Source organism: Peromyscus leucopus, chromosome 8b (assembly GCF_004664715.2).
Source record: "Peromyscus leucopus breed LL Stock chromosome 8b, UCI_PerLeu_2.1, whole genome shotgun sequence".
NCBI lineage: Eukaryota > Metazoa > Chordata > Mammalia > Rodentia > Cricetidae > Peromyscus > Peromyscus leucopus.
The window spans coordinates 67,584,163-67,604,667 of NC_051086.1; the positions used below are offsets into that span (position 1 = coordinate 67,584,163).

The 20,505-nt window shown below is 39.8% G+C and overlaps 1 protein-coding gene across 4 annotated transcripts in view; it reads left to right on the plus strand.

Moving 5' to 3' along the window:
* Window positions 1-20,505, plus strand: part of Acaca (acetyl-CoA carboxylase alpha) — a 266,901-nt gene that overhangs the window by 117,303 nt on the left and 129,093 nt on the right. For all 4 annotated transcript variants that reach the window (XM_028890514.2, XM_028890515.2, XM_037201549.1 and 1 more), the window contains exons 17-25: window positions 1,151-1,232; window positions 1,642-1,787; window positions 3,689-3,839; window positions 5,288-5,422; window positions 6,218-6,364; window positions 7,158-7,346; window positions 8,048-8,148; window positions 9,008-9,096; window positions 15,802-15,926. In XM_028890514.2, coding sequence (XP_028746347.1) covers window positions 1,151-1,232; window positions 1,642-1,787; window positions 3,689-3,839; window positions 5,288-5,422; window positions 6,218-6,364; window positions 7,158-7,346; window positions 8,048-8,148; window positions 9,008-9,096; window positions 15,802-15,926 — 1,165 coding nt within the window. The remainder of the gene's footprint in view (window positions 1-1,150; window positions 1,233-1,641; window positions 1,788-3,688; window positions 3,840-5,287; window positions 5,423-6,217; window positions 6,365-7,157; window positions 7,347-8,047; window positions 8,149-9,007; window positions 9,097-15,801; window positions 15,927-20,505) is intronic.

A 20,505-nucleotide genomic window follows, 5' to 3' on the forward strand; every position in this document is an offset into this window, starting at 1 on the left:
ACAAAAAACTGAAGTAAGCTGGGTGGTGGTAGCACAAGCCTTTTGAGAGGTAGAGTCAGGCAGATCTCTTGAGTTCAAGGCCAGCCTGGTCTACAGAGCTTGTTTCAGGACAGCCAGGGCTACACAGAAAAACCCTGTCTCAACAAATAAAAACCAAAATAAAAAACAAAAAAAAAAGAAACTGAAGTAGGGGGCTGAGTGGTGGTGCCTTTAATCCCAGCCCTTGGGAGGCAGACAGAGACATGGTTAGAGGTAAAGCTGGAATTGGGTGGACTGGGCTTTCTGATGATGAAACTGCAGCACCCAGGAAGCTCCGTGTATCTATATATTTATTATATAGAGGTGAACAAAGAGGTGGATTATAGCATACAGCTCAACCAAGAGGTAGGGTTATTACACATAGATAACCAGGGAAGCAGGCTTTATGGTATGCAGCTGGATTAAGGAAAGATACAGGCTTAGGTAATCTTGGTAGGCACAGTATCTTTAGGGAGCAGTCTTCAGGCTATAAATGTCTGGGGAAAGAGAGCTATGATGAAAATTACCTGCATATACTGTCAACATTTGCACTAGGACTAGAAGAGAAGGCTTTGCAATTTCTCTGAGCCTTGTCCTGGGAAGGCTTTGCCGGGGTCTTTTCCATGAGTCTGAGGCTTTGGGGTCCTTGGCATGCCTGTGTCCGTGTCAGCAGCACCCATTCACTCAGAACATCACTCACTCGGGCCTTCCTCCATTCCTCATAGATAGTATTTTTTTTTTTTTTTTTTTTTTTTTTTTTCTGGAGACAGGGTTTTTCTGTGTAGCTTTGGAGCCTGTCCTGGAACTCACTCTGTAGACCAGGCTGGCCTCGAACTCACAGAGACCCACCTGCCTCTGCCTCCTGGGTGCTGGGATCAAAGGTGTCTGCCACCACTGCCTGGTGTAAGTTTTATGTTTTGTATATCATTACACATGTACACAATTCAATGTAAATAAATTTCACTATTTTTTTTTCATAATGTATGTGATCAATCTTATACAGACAATCATTTAGGTTTTTTTCCTCTTAGTACTGTCTCAGGAAATATTACAATCAATAATCTTTGAGATTTCTTTATAACCTATTAGAACTTTATAGAAGTTAGTGTGTCATATATTGTCATTCTTTCAGGGGTCAAGTTCTTCCTGCTCACACACTTCTGAACACAGTAGATGTTGAACTTATCTATGAAGGAATCAAATACGTACTTAAGGTATGCAATCCCCACCCAAGTCTACGCCTTATTTTCTGTCTTCTCTTTTGTTCATAATACTAGTTTTCTTAGGTTGAGAGACAGAGAAGGTTTGCTTTTGTTCACAGATTGGAATATTGCATTCATTATTTGTGTCAGTTGCAGGACTCAGTATTTGGCAATTCTGTGAAAATCTAGATCTTTCATAATGACAGGGCAGGGAACAGCAGGAACAGAGAAAAGCAGCTGAAGTCCCCCTGTTTGCTTGTGGCAGGACTGTCACCAGCCAGAGACCCTGGTGTAAGCACGCTAGGGTCAGCACTCTCCTTGACAGACTTCTTCCCCTGTGTCTTTGCAATGCTACAGTTGTGTCTCGGGCTGTGCTCGGAAGGGATCACTGGCTTGTCTTTCTGGCTCTTGTCTACTGCAGGTGACTCGACAGTCTCCCAATTCCTACGTGGTGATCATGAATGGCTCATGTGTGGAAGTCGACGTCCATCGGCTGAGTGATGGTGGACTGCTCTTATCCTATGATGGCAGCAGTTACACCACTTACATGAAGGAGGAAGTGGATAGGTGAGTGACTGAGTTCTAGTTGCTTGCCATTGTATTAACTTTTCCTTTTACTATTCATTAACTCTTGGGGATTTTTCCATGAGTGCAAAAGTGTTTATAATTGTAAACATGTCTCAAGCTAGGTGTTGTGTTCTGTACTTATAGTTTCAGCTACTCAAGAGACTGAGTTCTTTCCTCATTGAGGGAAGGAGTTTAAGGCAAGCATATGCAACTTAGTGAGATATTATCTCTTAATGAAAGAATATGTTTCCCTACCACTCCAATGTGGTGGGCAATGGAAAGTAATTTACCCTTGAAATAAACTATAATAGTTGATAGTTCCTTATATATTTATTAGAAATTATATAATACATATAAAATTACTTAAAAGTACATACTATTTCCCTTTAAATATATCCACAAATAAATATATGTTAAATACTAGTTGCACTTTTCCTTTCTTTTTTAAATAAATATTTATTTATTTTATGTGGTTTATATGTACCTGAGTATATGTATGTGTACTGTGTGTGCAGGAGCCAGTAGAGGTCAGAAGAGGGAGGTGGGTCTCCTGAAACTGGAGTTGCAGGTAGTTGTCAACCACCATGTGAATAGGAATTTATCTCCAATTCTTTGCAAGAACAGCTAGTGTTCTCCCCCCCCCCCCCCCCCCCCCCCCCCCCCCCCCCCCCCCCCCCCCCCCCCCCCCCCCGCTCCCAAGCCTCATAGCTCAGGTCTTGCTATGTAGAGAATGATCTTGAACTTCTTTATGATCTTTTTGTTTCCACCTCCTGAGAGCTGAGGTTAGCAATATCCATCACCACACCAGATCTACGTAGTGATCGGTATAGAACCCAGAACTTCATGCATATTGAGCAGGCACTGTACCAACTGAACTACATTCTCTCTCTGTCTGTCTGTCTGTCTGTCTGTCTGTCTCTCTCTCTCTCTCTCTCTTGATAATATATCATACCAGCCATATTGTTGTGAGAATTGAATGAATCAATCCACTTGAAATGCTTAAAAATTGCCTACAACATAGTTATTGTTGCATAATGTCAGTTATAGCTGAGCTTGGTATTTTGTGCCTGTAACTCCAGCATTGAGGAAGCTGAAGAGGACTGAGACCAGAATCAGCTACATTGTGAGGTCCTTTCGGGGGAAAGAAATAGGAAGGAGAGAGAGAAAGAGGAAGGAAGGGGTATTAGTTATTATATCATCATTATCTTTGTATTTTTTTTTTTTTTTTTTTTTTTTTTTTTTTTTTTGGTTTTTCGAGACAGGGTTTCTCTGTGTAGCTTTGCGCCTTTCCTGGAGCTCACTTGGTAGCCCAGGCTGGCCTCGAACTCACAGAGATCCACCTGGCTCTGCCTCCCGAGTGCTGGGATTAAAGGCGTGCGCCACCACCGCCCGGCTATCTTTGTATTTTTATGTAAGTATTTATTCTTTTTGAATGTTCATGCTGTATTCCTGTATATGACTATCTCACAATTTATTCAATCCAACTCTTAACTGAAGATTACTAAAATTGTAATAAGGACCAGGAAGACAGCTAGACAGACAGATGAAGGCACTTGCTGCCAAGCCTGACACCCAAGTTTATTCCTGAGACCCACATGGTAGAAGGAGAGAACCCACTCCTGCCAGTTATCCTCTGACCTCCATAAATGCACATGCCCACATGTACAATTACATGTCAACTAAATAAAGATATATGTAATTTAAAAATTATAAATGAAGATATGGTGAATGCATTGTTTGTATGTCTGCATTGTGTATATAATAACATTTTCTGTGGGTTTTTTTTTTTGTTTGTTTTGTTGTGTTTTTTTACTTTGTTACTGTTTTTAAGACACATTTTCTTTCATTTTGCTTTATAACCTGAGTGCTTTATTAACTTCCCTGTTCTATTTATCTCCTAGATATCGAATCACAATTGGCAATAAAACCTGTGTGTTTGAGAAGGAAAATGACCCATCTGTAATGCGTTCACCTTCTGCTGGAAAGTTAATCCAGTATATCGTGGAAGACGGAGGCCATGTGTTTGCTGGCCAGTGCTATGCTGAGATTGAGGTCAGGGTGGGGAATAGACTATTGAATCATAGGAGGGAACATAGGTTGGTAGAAATAGACTAGGATTGAAAAGAACAGTAAAGAAGAACATCAGTTAATTTAGTGTGGATTGTGAACCTGAATATTTAAAAACAAAATCCTCACCATTTTTCTTTGATAGTTGAAGAAGCTAGAGCTTTAAAAATATAGTAGCAACAATACTAAGTGATAGGTGCTATGCTAACTGTTGGCTACACAAAGACTATGCTAGGTAGAGTTGGAGCACAAAGCAGATGAGTAATGAAGTATGATGAGTTCTAAGAGCAAGAGGGTCACCTAACCCTAACTGAGATAGGGTATTAGGTAAGGAAAGACATCCTAAAAGAAGAGATGATTGCCTAGTTTTACTTTTGAAAAGATAGAAGCTGGGCAGGAGACAATGCTTGACATTGAGACACAGAAACAAGACAGTGTGTTATAGTAGAATTGATTGAGAATACATTACGGTTAGATGCAGATTGGCAGGTAAAGATGTTCTAGAAGGAAATTGAGGTCACGAAGGAGACTGTGACTATCCTGACGCCCACAGGGAATCATTGAAGGATTTTAAGTGGAAAAATGGTATGATGAGATTTAGGCTCCAGAGTGATGGTTTGGGTGGACCATTTCAGAGGTAAATGCCATGAAGGGACAGACATCTCATAGTAGATTTTTTAAAAAAAGTACTCTAGTGGAGCTGGAGAGATGGCTCAGTGGTTAAGAGCACTGGCTGCTCTTCCAGAGGACCTGAGTTCAATTCCCAACACCCACATGGCAGCCCACAACTGTCAGTAACTCCAATTCCAGGGGAACCGACACCCTCACACAGACAAATGTGCAAATCAAACAAACAAACAAACATGTAAATAAGGGGGAAAAGTATTCTATGCTTGAAATGGGGATGGCCTAGCACAGAGACACTGCAAGAGAACATGTTTGTGATAGATTTAGAAGTTGTACTTACTGGGCTGGTAGGTAAAGGAGAAAGATAGGGAAAATGCTGCTGTGATAAGGAGAGATTGTACATCACTTCTAAATATAAGACAAGTAAATTCACAAACAGTAGCAAAATATATGTAAGTTAGAAAAATGCCAGTGTGGTGGTGTCATACCAGCACTTGGTAGACAGAAGGACCAGGAGTTCAGGGTCATCCTCAGCTACACAGCAAGCTGACATAGTTACATCAACAGCTTTGGCCTCAACAAACCATGAAAACAGCCCCAAACCCCAAAATCCAAAGGCAGAACAGGAATCATTTGTCTCTGTTACTAACTCTCAGATATAGTTCTGAGAAATTTACCAGTTGCCTGCCTTAATACTTCACTGGAGATTTTGATAGATTCCCATTTTTGGAAGGTTAAATTAAGTGTATTCCAGCTTAGATGTTAAGGGGAAAACTGACCTTTAAACTATTACATATTCGTTATAGGTAATGAAGATGGTGATGACTTTAACAGCTGTAGAATCTGGCTGCATTCATTATGTCAAGCGACCTGGAGCAGCTCTTGATCCCGGCTGTGTGATAGCCAAAATGCAGCTGGACAACCCCAGTAAAGTTCAACAGGTGAGGAGGAAGGCACTAGGATACCGCTTCAAGAGCGGAAGACAGGAACTTGGAGGTGCTTGATTTACCAGTTCCCATTCCTCTCCCATCCTTCCTTTCCCTTACCTTCCTTCCCTTTCTTTCTCTCTCCCTCCCTCCTTCCTCCTCCCTTTTTGCATGTGTGTGAGAATGTGTATGTGCTATCCACATGTATGTGTGTCAGAGGAGAGCATTAGGTAACCTGCTTTATCGCTCTCTGTCTCATTCCCTGGAGGTGAGGTTTATCACGGAACCTGAGCTAGGTTGGCAGCCAGTAAACCCCAGCAGTCCTGTTTCTGTCCCCCAACAGTGCTGGGTGTGGGTGGCCAAACCCGGTTTTTTGTTTAGGTCCTGAGGATCTGAACTCACATTATCTAATGCTTGTGCAGCAAGTGCTCTTACCACTGAGCCATCTCTCGAGCCCCTGTTCTCTCTTTCTTTTCATCTTGAACTCCTGTTCTTTCCTGCCTCTATCTCCCAAGTTTTGGGATTACAAGTATATGCCACCATAGTTAACTTCTTGTCAATTTTTCTTAATCATTTTTTCCTCCTGATTTTGTGCTTCTTATTTGTGCCGGTAGTATGGTGGAATTGGAGTTTGCATTAGCCAGTATAAAACTGAGATTCTGTCATTTTCTCATAGTTTTTCTTCCACTGACTTCCCTCTAAATAGGTCTGTACCATGAAAGGATGTCTCCACTTTGATGGTGACTGAATTGCAGTGCTATTTGTACCCCGAGTAGAAGATAATGAATGATGATCTCTTGTGCTCCACAGGCTGAGCTTCACACAGGTAGTCTGCCACAGATCCAAAGCACAGCTCTCAGAGGTGAGAAGCTCCATCGAGTGTTCCACTATGTCTTGGATAACCTGGTCAATGTGATGAGTGGATACTGCCTTCCAGATCCTTTCTTCAGCAGCAGGGTATGAATCACTCCCTTGGGGAAGGGATGCAGAAATGTATTGATTCTCTAGAGTAGTTTAACATCTCAGAAGGATTTTTTTTAAAGATCATTTCCCCCACTCCCATCCTCTTTTTTTGGTGCTGGGGATCAAACCCAGGGCCTTAAGCATGCTATGCAAACACTGTACCTCTGAAGTATTTCCTCAACTCATGAAGAAATTTTTTTAGGAGGAAAAGTTGTTTGACCTGTAACCTTCCTACCTTTTGTTATTGGACTTGAAGTTGTTTTTTTTTTTTTTCTGAGACAGGGTTTGTCTGTGTAGCCCTGGCTGTCCTGGAATTCACTACTATGTAGACCAGGCTCAAACTTGAACTCACAGAGATCTGCTTGCTCTGCTTCTGCCTCCCAAATGCTGGGATTAAAAGCATATACCACCATACTTGAATGAACTTGAAGGTTTGAGTCCTTCTTTCTTCATTTTTTCATTTGCTTGGGATTATTTCTTTTTTAACTATAGACTGGGACAGTGTTTGATGTTTATGCTGCCATTTTAAAGTAAGAGTTGGAGGCTGAAGAGAAGGCTCAGGGTTAACAGCACTTGTTCTTCTTGAAGAAGATGGATTCCCAGCATTCACATGGTGATTCAGAACCATGTGTAACTCCCAGGCACTCATGTGATGCACTTTCATGCACACAATATAAATAAGTCTAAAGTAAGCATGAGCACTGTAGTACAGTGGATTCAGATATCTCATTTTATTTGGGGAATTGTGTTGATCTTGTATCCCATCTGATTATTTCTTTCTTCTTAGGTAAAAGACTGGGTAGAGCGATTGATGAAGACTCTCCGAGATCCCTCCCTGCCTCTTCTAGAGCTACAGGATATCATGACTAGTGTTTCTGGTCGTATCCCCCTCAATGTGGAGAAGTCTATTAAGAAGGAAATGGCTCAGTATGCTAGCAACATCACATCAGTCCTCTGTCAGTTTCCCAGCCAGCAGGTATTTATGGGACAACACTGTCATTATTTTCCATTGACCGCCACTGGAATTCATGCTCTAGGAGGTCTCTCTGTTTGGCTTCTCCTTACTGTTTGTGATTTTACCAATGTAAGCATTGAATCCTTCACAAATCTGCCTCAGGATATGAGCCCAATAAGGAAGCACTATCTGTAAAATGTGAAATATCTCATGCTCAGTAAGGAAAGTGTGCTTTGGCTATGTACTCCATCACTTTGTTTTCTGGGAGAGTCCCTAATTAGAGGTGTTTTCTGAAAGACTGACATGAAGGATATTGGTAATCAGTTTGACACTCTCTGACTACCTCAGCAGCATCCTTACTTATTCTTTGCTCTAATGCAGGGTTATATAAGGAGTAAAGCTGGGCAAGCAGGAGATCAGGAGTAAGGTATAGATTTTAACCTTAGACAGCTTTTGCCCATCACAATTTCTGGGTAAGTGTAGTTCTGTGATGTAGTCATCAGTCTATCTGGGAAAGGGTGAAAAGAGTTAGAAATTGCTTGTTTATTTAGCAAGCTTCTAAATTTCTATTCTAGTAACTTTACACTGCTGACAATATGTCAAAGACAGAGATTATCATGTTATAATCAAGAAGACTCTTTGGTAGTGGTGATGATGCAGAGGAACATGCGTTGGGTCCCTTTGGCAGGAGGAGTTTCATTTTCTTACTTCTTTTGCCTTAGATTGCCAACATCCTAGATAGTCACGCAGCTACACTGAACCGGAAATCTGAACGGGAAGTCTTCTTCATGAATACCCAGAGCATTGTCCAGCTGGTGCAGAGGTAGTCACGTGGGTCTCCAGAGTCTCATGCCTTCTTTACTTTCATTTGGGCATAAAGATTTGCTTCAAGTCTGACTTTAAGAGAGAAAAAAGAACTTTATTTCTTAAAAAGTGCCTTGTGTCTTTTTACTGTCTTAGAATTGTGACCTAACTCATTCAATATTTCTGCTGTTTTCATAATGTTCTTTCAGTTATTATGGCCTCCAAATCCTTTTTTTTTTTTTTTTCCCTTTTTGGCTTTTTGAGACAGGGTTTCTTTCTGTAGCTTTGCACCTTTCCTTGAACTCACTCTGTAGCCCAGGTTGGCCTTGAACTCACAGAGATCAGCCTGCCTCTGCCTCCCAAGTACTGGGACTAAAGGCATGCACCACTGCCGCCTGGCTCTGTTGTTTTTCATTTGCTGTGTTTTGATGAAGATCCTAATTTTTCTTCTAGTATAGACGCCAATGTGTTTATTGTTTGTATCTTATGGATCCAGGTATTGGAGTAAAAAGCTATTCAGAGCATTTTCAACTTTAAGATACTTAAACTTTTCCAAAGTTCCTTAGCCATTTGAAGCTAGATGATGACTTCTGCTTGGCTGTAGAAGCTAATTCAGGGTGTCATTAGATAAGGATATGAAGTCTGGGAGGTGAGGGGTGCTTTTTATTTTCCTTTATAAAAGTTTTCTTATATACTGAAGTTACAATTCAGCTTAGAATTTAAGTTAATATGTTAGGGTGATTGAATTTTGAACCTGAAAATATAAGCTACAAGCCTGTCCTATATTCAGAGGGAAAGCAGTTCAGGGGAAAGTCTAGAAATTAAATTTGGCCTCTGGGTTTATTTAATATACCGTATTGGTCTGTCTTGCTTCATAGGTACCGAAGTGGCATCCGTGGCCACATGAAGGCTGTGGTGATGGATCTGCTCCGACAGTACCTGCGTGTAGAGACACAGTTCCAGAATGGTAAGCTTCATCCTGAGGACTCTGTCAGGAAGTTTGCAGTTCTGATGACTGTATTGTGTAAGATCTAAGTCAGTTCACCCAGTTACTAACACTTCCCATTAACAAACTTTTCTTCTCACTACTTCCCTGCAAAACTAAAACCTCCATACCTCTCCAGGATGAAAAAGAACACTGCCATAACATAGCTTGGTGAAACCGGAGTTCTGGGGTGCTTCTGAGGAAGGGTTGAGATGTTCTTGGAGAGATTATCATTCCCTGTTGACATCTTCTTGACCTTGTGTATTGAGAGTCAGTTGAGTCATGACCAGCCTGAAATTGAAATTCCCTGTCTGAAGAGCTTGCCTCTCAGCCCCTAATCCACGGGTTGAACCACAGGCATATGGGAAGAGCTTAAAATCTCCACTACTTTTTAGTGTGTCATTTAGGTGGAATTTATCCCTAGCTTTCTCTGAAGAGCTTCACTAAATGATGGATAGTCTTTAAGAATGAAATACCTCCATTAAGATTTTAAAGCTATATACTGATGTTTATGGCATCTTGCCACAAGATGGCAGTGTAACACCAAATTATTTCTTCCTCTTCTCTGCTCACTTTTGCATAATTTAAAAGATGTCTCTACCATTCATGACCAGTTAAATCCCCAAAGTAGATATTATCAAGCTAAAGCAAGCTGGCTTTATGCCAATTAAAGCAAGTTTGATGAATTCAGGGACAGTCAATGATGTAGTTTATCATGTACTAGTAGAATAAGAAAGAATAAACAGGGTCATCATCTCAAGATACTGTGAAAAAAAATTGGACAAAAATAACTTGATAGTTAGGGCTGTTACACAGAGAAACCCTGTCTCGAAAAACTAAAAGAGTAAAAAAAATTTTAAAAATAAAATTCAGTTGCAGCTGGGGTGCAGCTCCAGAGTAGAACACTTGACTATCATGCATGAGATCCCGGGTTCAGTCCTCAACACTACAGAAAAGACTTTGATTATTTATTTTTGAGACACGGTCTTATTCTGTAGCCTTGGCCTGCCTGCCATTTGCTATGTAGACCAGGCTGGCCTTGAATTAATAGAGATCCCTCTGCCTCTGTCTACCAAGTGCCAATTGGGATTCAAGGCATGCGCCACCAGGCCCAGCCAGGAAAGACCTCCTTACAGCAACTGTTTAGAAAAACAGTTGTGAAAAATATACCATTTAAAATTGCAGTTAAAAACCATAAAATATAAAGGCATAAAAACATACAGTCCTCTTCTGGAGGAAATTCTAATGAGGGACCAATAGTAAAGAATATCTAGGTAAATATCATGACACTGTTACAAAGGTATCGATTCTCCCGAAATTCACTTTGTCAATCTATTGACATTCCAATAAGCACCCTTCCAGATATCTTTGTGAAACTTGTCAAGCTAATTCTAAAATTTACACAAAATTTCTGGTAACAGCCAAGGTATTTTCAAATTAGGTGTAGCTGTAACACCAGTGCTCAGAAGACAGGCAGGATTGCCGTGCATTCCAGACCAGCCCAGTCTACATAGTAAGCTCTAGGGTTACCTGTTGAGACCCTGTTTCAAACAAAGAGATGAATTCTAAAGAAATAGAAGGTAAAAAATATCTGCTGGATGAGACACCAAGATTTACTATAACGCTATATTAATTGAACAGCTATGACATTTGTGAAAGTTATAGATGAAAGAAACATAATTACCCAGAAGTAGATCGTTTCCTGATAGAGCAGGCATTGTGATCATGAGGAAAAGGATAAAACATCAATTCAACAATACCAAGATGATGAGCCAGTCATCCACCTTCATTTCATACACTCAAAACCAATTTCAAGTGAATTAAAGATTGAACACTATCAAAGAGGCAAAATTATGAAATTTTAGGATATCCTTATGACCTCGGATAGAGAAGAGTTTATCATACTACCAACAGTATATACTATAAAGGAAACAACTGATTAATTCTGTCTGCTCAAGAACTTCTGTTCATCCCATATACTATTAAGAAATCAAGAACACAGGTTGCAAAGTGAGAGGAGCTATTCATAAAATTTACACCTACGACAGGATTAGTATTAGTACGTAAAAGGCAATCGAACAGAAAAAATGGGCAAGAGAGAGAAAAAGATATTTCACAGAAGAGGAAGCACAAATAATCCATAAACTTCAAGAAAATGCTCACTCCGATTACCAATTACAGAAATAGGAGCCCAAATCACAGATTTTTATAATCATATTGTTATTTTATACTGCCCTTGGGAGTGGAAGTGCAAATGGCATGATTGTTTCCGAAAACAGCCAGCATGTCCATATCGAAGAAGTTTTTCATAAAGTTGAGTTTTTATTTATGCTCTCTAGCCTAGTAATCTTACTCTAAGATAGAAGGACTGTTTTGTGTCACCACTATTCATAATAGCAATAAATAAATAAATAAATAAAAATAAACCCTTTACATATATACAAATAGAATGGCTTTTTGAATTCTAGGATATTCCTATAGTACAGTATTCTATAGCACTGAAAATAGATGATTCCTAGGAATATGTATAAACAAATGATCAGTACATTGTGTGGTTCTATATTATCAAGTTCAAAACCAGGAAAAAATAAGCTAGATTTATTGTTGACAAATGTAAAGAAAGAAAAAGAATTATTAATATAAAATTCAGCTTAGTAATTGTTTTTGAAGAACGTAGCACGAATTTTAGAAGGTCTTGTTAATAAAAACAAACCCAGAGGTATTGGGGTGAACTCTGGAAGATCAGAGAAAAAGAACAGGTCACAGCTAATCTCACCTCACCAACTTCTCAGCTGATCTCGTTTCCTCAAACTGGAAGCCTCTATGTCTTCATCTAAATGGATCTCAGCTGAACTGCTGCTCAAAAGCCTAAACGCTTAACAGACTCTAGTTCCTGGTTTCCATGCCTTATATACCTTTCTGCTTCCTGCCATCACTTCCTGGGATTAAAGGCATGCCTGACTGTTTCCAATGTGGCTTTGAACTCAGAGATCCAGGTAGATCTCTGCCTCCAGAATGCTAGGATTAAAGGTGTGTGTGCCACCATTTTCTGGCCTCTTTGTCTGTCTAACTGCAGTTCTGTTCTCTGACCCCAAATAAGTTTATTAAGGTGCACGATATATTGGGAGGATACAATATCACCACAGAAGAACACATAGCAGATAGAGGTATTAAAAGGTACTAAATGTATGGTTAGCTTTGAAGGTAAGTACAGTGTCTCGTGCTTCCAGCACTTGGGAAATTGAGGCAGGAAGATTGCCAAACTCAAGGCCAACATTGGACCATATACTGAGAACTTACCTATTAAAAAAGGGTGGTGGGGTTAGGGCATTACAGCTGGAGAGATGGTTCATCAGTAAGAGCACTTACTGCAGAACTTATAACCATCTCTAAGTGTAGTTCCAGAGGATCCCACACCTCTTCTGTCCATGCTGAGCTCTTGTGTACATGTGATACACATATACACAAGAAATAAACGTTAATAAAATAAACGTAAAATACACATAAAATAATGTTAGTACTTTTTTTTTTTTCAAAACAGGCTCAATTTTTTAAATATATGCTTAAAAACAAAAAAAAATTTCAGAGCTGGGCAGTGGTGGCTCACACCTCTAATGCCAACACTTGGGAAGCAAAGTCAGGAAAATCTCTGAGTTTGAGGCTAGCCTCATCTACAAAGCAAGTTCCAACACAGCCAGGACTATACAGAGAAACCTGTCTTGAAAACAAAACAAAACAACAACAAAATTGAAATAGCATGTAGGTATTTATTCATTTGAAATAGTACATGGGTATTTATTCATTTCAAGTTTTAGTATATATTTTATATATCTGAGGGTTTTGTTTTGTTTTTCTGGGCTGAAGGAATGACTTATAAAAAAATAGTTGTTTAAAAGGAAGAATACAATATAGACAGTCTACCCAGTGGTTAAGCACACTGGCTGCTTTCCCAGAGATGCTGGGTACAATTCCCCGTATTTACATGATTTCCTTCTTCTGGAATCTGATGGCACTGCATACATGTAGTGTACAAACACTTGTAGTTAAAACACCCTTACACATAAAATAAAATAATTTTCTAAAAAGATTTTTTATTTTATGTATATGGGTGTTTTGTCTGAATGTATATCTGTGCACCATATATATGCTTGATACCTGAAGAGGCCAGAAGAGGGCATCCTATTCCCCCTGAAACTGGAGTTACACATGGTTGTGACCTGTCATGTTGGTGCTGGGAATCAAACCTTAGACCTTTGGAAGAGTAGTAGCCAGTGTGCTTAACCACCAAGCCATCTCTCACTCCTGTATTCCTTTTTTTTTTTTTTTTTTTTTTTAAGATAAATTTTATTGATTCTTTGTTGCTTTCACATCATGCATCCCAATCCCATTCATCTCCCCATTCCTTCATATCTACCCTCTGCCCTTGCAACCTCTTCCCCAAAATAAAATAAAATTTAAAAGAGAAAAAAAAAATCTCATCGTGGATGCTGTAGTGCGACACAGTGAGTCACACAGTGTACACTTTAGTCCATACAACTTCATTTGCAAGTGTTCATTGCAATGAGTCGTTAGTCATCTGGCTTCTGCTAAACGACTGATACTGGGTCCTCACTGGGACTCCTCCTCCTCTTCTTTCTCTTAAGCACTTATTTTTAATTATATGTATATGTGCGAGGGGAGGTTGTACACATGAGTAGTGCCCCATGGGAGCCACAAGAGAGTATTAGATCACCGGGAGCTGGAATTATAGATGGTTGTTAGCCACCAGATGTGAGTCCTGGGAACTGAACTAGGGTCCTCTGCAAGAGCAGTAAGTGCTCTTAACCACTGAAGCATCTTCTTACAGCTTCCTTTGTCCATCACAACTAGGAGTTATTTTTAAAGTGATTACTTGTTATTGTTTTGTTTTTGTTACTGTGTCCCCTCACCTCAGGTAAACATGTTCTTTTTATTTCCCTTGCTTCTAATCATTGCTGTTGCCCAGATGTGTTTCTTTTGTCACTGCAAAGCTGTGTCTCAGTAGAGGAAATACAGGACAACCGTTTTTTGTTTTTTTTTTAAGGCAGTGCTGGAGATGGAACATGCTAGATGAGTGCTCTACTATTTAACTACATCTCTAGCCTAAGGGCAACCAATTTTTAAACATTTTCCATTTTATCAAAATTGAATTTGTTATTTGATTGGCTGTCTTCTAGCTAGTATAGTCTAGTTTTTTCCAACATGCTAGTTTCATTTTGAAAAATACTAATTATAGTAATTTCTGGTATTTAAAACAGATAAATTAGGGTTTCCCTGATCAAATGTTATTCTAGGAAAACACAGTAATACATTTTAAACATCACTGTTGTAGTTTAACACAGAATCTAAATGTGGTGATGATCCTTTCATATTATTTTTATTTCATAAAATTCTGGCCCACAAATATGCAAACTTTCATTTTCTTACTTGGAAATTTAATTTAGAGCTAAGCTATTTTCTCAAGACACATGTATCACTCACTTATGCTCCATCATAGATGCATACATAGATGTGCCAGAGGCTTGTTTCTGTTGCAGAACACAGCTTTCCTGCCCAGCATTACCCTGCTTGTGGTGCCTAACAGAAGGCCAGCAAAGCACGCAGAACTGTACTCCCTAGAGCCTTTTGGCACATGTCAGGCTCCCCATCATGTGCACTGTGGTTTGGATTTGGAATTCCTGGACATTGCTTGCTTTTTTCCTTGACTTACAGTGGAAATACTGATTCCCAATATAGTAGACACACTTACGAATATTGTTAAGTTTTATTTCTACAACAGTTCTTAGCAGTTAGATGAAATATTAGTTAGTGAAACATTCTCAGTGAGTCAGATGTGAAGCCAGAAGCTCAAGCTGGAGTCGACTTCAAAGATCATTAGGATTAATGGTTTCAACATTTATTTTGTTAATGCATTGTATATGCATGTGCACCTACATGTATGCATGTTCCTGTGTGTGGGTATGTGTACCTATATAGACGTGAAGACACCTGCTGTTCAGAAATGCCATTCACTTCTTTTGTTACAAGGTCTCTTGTTGGCCTGGAGCTTACCAATTAAATTAAACTGGCTGTCCAGCAAGTCCAGAGATTTTTTTTTTTCTGTGTCCACCTCTCTAGCTCTGGAGTTACAAACATACAAACACCATGTTGGGCATTTTTATTTGGGTCTTAGGTTCATACTCAGGAACTGGTGCTTGTGAGGCAAGCACTGTACCTGTTGAGCATCTTCCCAACCCTTGACATTTATTTTTTAAGCACCAGAACCTTCTTTTTTAAGGAAATTATTCCAGGAAAACAAATAAGATCATGAAGAGATAAAAGTGGAATTTGAGTCACACCCTTCCCACCTTTATTTTAAAAACATATCTCTTTCCCTTTTAATTTTTTAAATAAAATCAAGACCCAGAGAGGTCAAGTGATTCGAACAGTGAATTGTAGTAGAGCTAGATCTTGAACCCAGGTTTATACTTGGTTTCTTATGACTCTTGGTCTAGTGCTTCTTTTAAGGCCCACATGCTAGCTCTGTCTAAATCCATCCAAAAGAATCCTTAAGGTGTTTCTTCTCACTGCTTATCAAAGAAATTACAGGCATTAAGAAACAATCAATAGCATGTAAGGATGAAGCTTCATGTATACATGGTGAGGACCAGTTTTCTTTACCACTTGCAGGCCACTACGACAAATGTGTGTTTGCTCTTCGGGAAGAGAACAAAAGTGACATGAACACTGTACTGAACTACATCTTCTCCCATGCTCAGGTCACCAAAAAGAATCTTCTAGTCACAATGCTTATTGTGAGTATCAGGTTTGTTGTTTTTGCTGTTTCCAGAATTTGTAAGGTTGGTTGATGTTATGCAAAGTGTGTGTGTGTGTGTGTGTGTGTGTGTGTGTGTGTGTGCGCACACACAAAGTGTGTGTGTGTGTGTGTGTGTGTGTGTGTGTCTGTCTGTCTGTCTGTCTGTCTCAGAACAAAAGCTCCTTTCTTTTCTAATTATGGTAATCAGAGCCTGGGCTGCAAGTTAGCAGTTGCTTGATCTGAAAGTAGTGTGTAACAGTTAGGAAGGGACTGTTCTGCATAGGATGTGTACAGGAACTGAGCTCTCTTAGCTCTACTTAGGAATGCCTGGCCCTTTCCAGTTTCTCTTGTCAACGTGAGGCAGCTCTCTAATGCAGTTTCCTCTAACCAGTGTGCTGCTGCGTTTTAACTCTTGTTTATGTCCAGCAGTACAAGCACTGGTTCCCGAGTCAGCAACTTAATAAAATGTGAGAAATGTAGTGCTGGTCTTCCCCCTCCAACAAAACAATGAAATGTATTCAGCATCTTTGTTGGTCTTTCTTCTTTGATTTGCATGAAAATCTGTGCTCAGGGTATTAGGTTGTAACGACTCAGTTCTTTTGTTCCCATATCTGACTAATGCAAGAATTAGTAGAAAATGGGAGGAGGAATCAAACTGGCAACTGTGAGTTGGGATGAGATGCCTTTGCCTCTTGGAGGAGTTTGCAGAGCTCAGGGTTTTTATGTTGGTTTCGAGTTGCCCACTCCTAGTTCTTCCTGGCTGAGCTAGTGTGCAGTGTTTGAGAACAATAGGGATGCGTGGAGAGGCCCTTCTCCACGGCCAGCCTGTGAGGATGGGACCCACTGCTGCATTTGCCTTGCTAGGGACTGAAGTACAGTCCACTCCCTGAGCTCCCTTTCCTGGCGTTTTGTGGGATGAACATTCTTGATACTTTTAATTCCATCATTTCTTCATGGAAGGGAAAACCCCTTATAAATCTTCACTGCCATTTTTGATGTAATCCCTCAGAATGACAGGAAACGGTCTTCCTCGTGTCACTGGTTGACAGCATTGCCACTCACTCAGCTGTCTGCCTCACCGGTTGGTTCTATCAGATACAGCATTTTTTAGGTAGCCACTTTAAAAAACATGTCATAGGGGGAGTTCATTACCTTTGCTGTTACCCTGGAATGGCTGCCTGGTGAGGAAACCAGGCCTTTGAGATGGGCGGAAATATTAGCACTAAGTACTGTTTTAACTTTCCCATGAGATAGCTTTCTGCAAAAAGTTTATGATCTATAGCAACTTACTGTTTATTTTCCCTCAGAAATCCTACTTTCTGGGGCTGGAGAGATGGCTCAGAGGTTAAGAGCACTGACTGCTCTTCCAGAGGTCCTGAGTTCAATTCCCAGCAACCACATGGTGGCTTACAACCATCTGTAATGAGATCTGTATACATAATAAATAAATAAATCTTTAAAAAAAGAAAAAAAAGAAAAAGAAATCCTACTTTCTTTTTCAAATTTTAATGCGAGGATTGTTAATTCTCACTTGGAGAAAGTCAAGACTTTCTGGAAGAAAAGGGTAATGATTAGAAAGTAGAAGGATCTGTCAGTGTGGACCAAAATGGGGCTGGAATTTGCCTTTATAGGGAGCTAATTATGGCAAATTTTTCATCTTATTATGATTACCTTTTTAAGAACTTAACAGTTTTCTGCACTAAAAATAGACCAAAGCTCAGAATCCTTGGAGCAGCAGAAGAGTAATGATCGTCCAGGACTGTCGCTGGGTTTCTTAAATTCTAATTTGTAAGATATAGGGGCTCGGCTCGCTCCTTTTGCGGAGTGATTGTAAGTAACGCTTGCCTTAAGAATCTCATTATTGGAACACGGAGCCATATTTCCTCTGAGAATTCTGGAGTAGCTTTGAGCCGGGGCTGTTCATTTCTCAAGTAATCACGCTGGTGTGATGGAGAGAGAAAATGGCAGCTGTTCGGAGCTCAGGCCTTCAATTTTCTTCAGAGTCCAGTCACTCAAGTGTGTAATTACACGGGGGTGCTGCAGAGGCGTTGGGCCCTGTCAGAGAACCGGTTTGAGGCTTTGCTTGCTGCTTTTCCCAGTCAGGACAGGCAGAAGCCAAGGGGACCCTGACTTGCTGCTGTTTTCCCCCACCTTGTCATCCTGATTATTTCTTACCTGCATGGATAGTGCCCTAACTTTCTTCATAGCAGGCTGAGCTCTGGCAGCTGGATTTACCCCTTTCTATATGTTAGCATCTTCACTTCTTTTTTTTCCTCTAAAATCAAAGCAAGATTCAGTAAGCTATAGTCTTACATATCACTAACTTCTTTTCAAATATTAATTATTTTTACCTTACAAAGATTTTGAAATCAAGGGGTTAATTGTTATGATTGAGCTCGGCCAGTTAACAGTGACATGTATAGGTAAGGGGAAGGCTCAGATGGTGCCCCTTTCCACTCCAATATTTCTGAATGCCAGGCATATTTTCATTTTTAACAGTGGCCAGCTGCTCCCCTCCCCCACATCTGCATTCATGGTAGTAGCCTGTAAGAGGCATTTTAGATGTTGGGATTCCTCTTTCTCTAGGTCTTACTGTCTTTTACAGATGTCACTGGAATGTGATAGAATTTCACTTTCCCCAGCTTGTGTTCTCTTCTGGTCACCTTTCTTTGCTTACTTTGGTCTCCTGATTGATGGTTATGTGCCCAGCATTCCAATCTCTGCTTTCTAGAAGTAGGAATGTTGATAATGTACTTTGCTGAGCTAGATGATGACTTCTGGGCCTTTGAACCTAAAAGAAAGAATCAAGAAAATCAAGTTGCACCAATGGAGAGGTGCTGTGCTCCTCTGCAGTTGTTACCATATGTTGCATAGTGGTAACTTGCCCCAAGGACTGCTAAGCAAATTTCTGTTGAATAGACTTCTCCAGTACTTTCATTCACATGAACATGCTTTCACGAGACATGCTGTGTGTGGAAACCTCTAATTTGATTCAGACAGAGCATATAAAATACAAAGTAGTTCCTTTCCTTCTTTCTTTTATCATGACAACATGTAATCGGTCCGCTGTATAGGTTAAAAGAAAAATCTTAGAAATCTCAAATTTAATAAATGTTCAGTTTCACTTCTGTTGCTCCCATAAAATACCTGAACAAAAAGCAGCTTAGGGTAAAAGGAGTTTATTTTAGCTTTCAAGTCCAGGTTAAATTCCATTTTTGTGGAGAAGTCAAGGCAGGAACTTGCTAGTCACATCACACCCATAGTTGAGAGCAGAGAGAAAGAAATACACGCATGTTTACTTGCTTGCCTGTGCTCAGCTTTATTTCTTCACTTTTACACAGTTCAGGACACCCTGCCTAGGGAATGATGCTACCCATCATGGGCTGGTTCTTCCCACATGAATTCAGATAACTCCTCATAGATATGCCCATAGGCAAACCCTGTTTGGACAGCTCCTCATTGAAACACTCTTCCCAAGTGATTCTAGGTTGTGTAAAGTTGACACTTTAAGCTAACAATCACACTGAAAAAAGGTATTATTAGCAACTGATTGATAAATTTCATAGCATTTTCTCAGGAAGAAGCCTTACTCAGCTAAATGGTAAGTAGTTAATGTTTCAAGGGTATTACATCTAAGGCCTTATTCCTTCTGTTTTGAATTGCCTTTCTTGGGGCACCTAATGCCTAAGATGCTAAGATTGTATTTGACTCTGTTGGGCTTTTCTGTTTATTAGTTATGTAACTTTGGCCATGGATTGCTACTTTAAGCATATTTATTGTATTTCTGAAATCCAAAATATTTCTTAGCAAACATCTAGGAGGAGAATAAAAGCAAGAAATAACTGTGTCGTATGGTCTTGACCAGAGATGGTCAGTAGTTTCACTTTGTCCTGCAGATTTCAGCAAATGACTTAAAGTTAACTGGTTATTTAAATGAGCATCTTTGTTGTTGGTTTTAGGGTTTCTTTGTGTGCTGCTTTATTTTGGAAACACATCTGTTGACATGGTTGCCCTCTGAGGGCATTGTTACAAAATTTGACAGAATGGAGTGGTAATCTTGGGTTGTCCAGTTGCCCAAAGGAAGCTTAGAGAGACTATGTCTCAGGCCATTAGTATCCTGCTGAATGTTGTCACTTAGCGTGAGTGCTTCTGAAGAACACTGTTTCTTCCAGGATCTCAACACTATGTCTGGATCAAGGCCAAAAGAGTGTTGAAAAGAAGTCCCAATGATAGTGGAGAAAATAATATTTCAGGGGCTGGATGCTCAGTGGTTAAGAGCACTTGCTGCTCTTGTACAGGACCTAGGTTCAGTTCCTAGTACCCACTTGTCAACTCACAACCATCTATAATTACAAATACTTGAATGGAAAACTTCTAAGTTAAGAAAAACTAACACAAATGGAGTTCTATCAAGCTATATTTGATTTTGGCCTCAGAGGAGGTATGGTTTTTATACTGTGTCATGGGGAGCCCAGGAAAATTGTCAGCCTGTATTTGTGAATGAAAAATTACTTCATATTTTGTTTTTTCCCTAACTTTCCATATTCTTCCACCCTACTTCCTGTTTTTAAACAGAT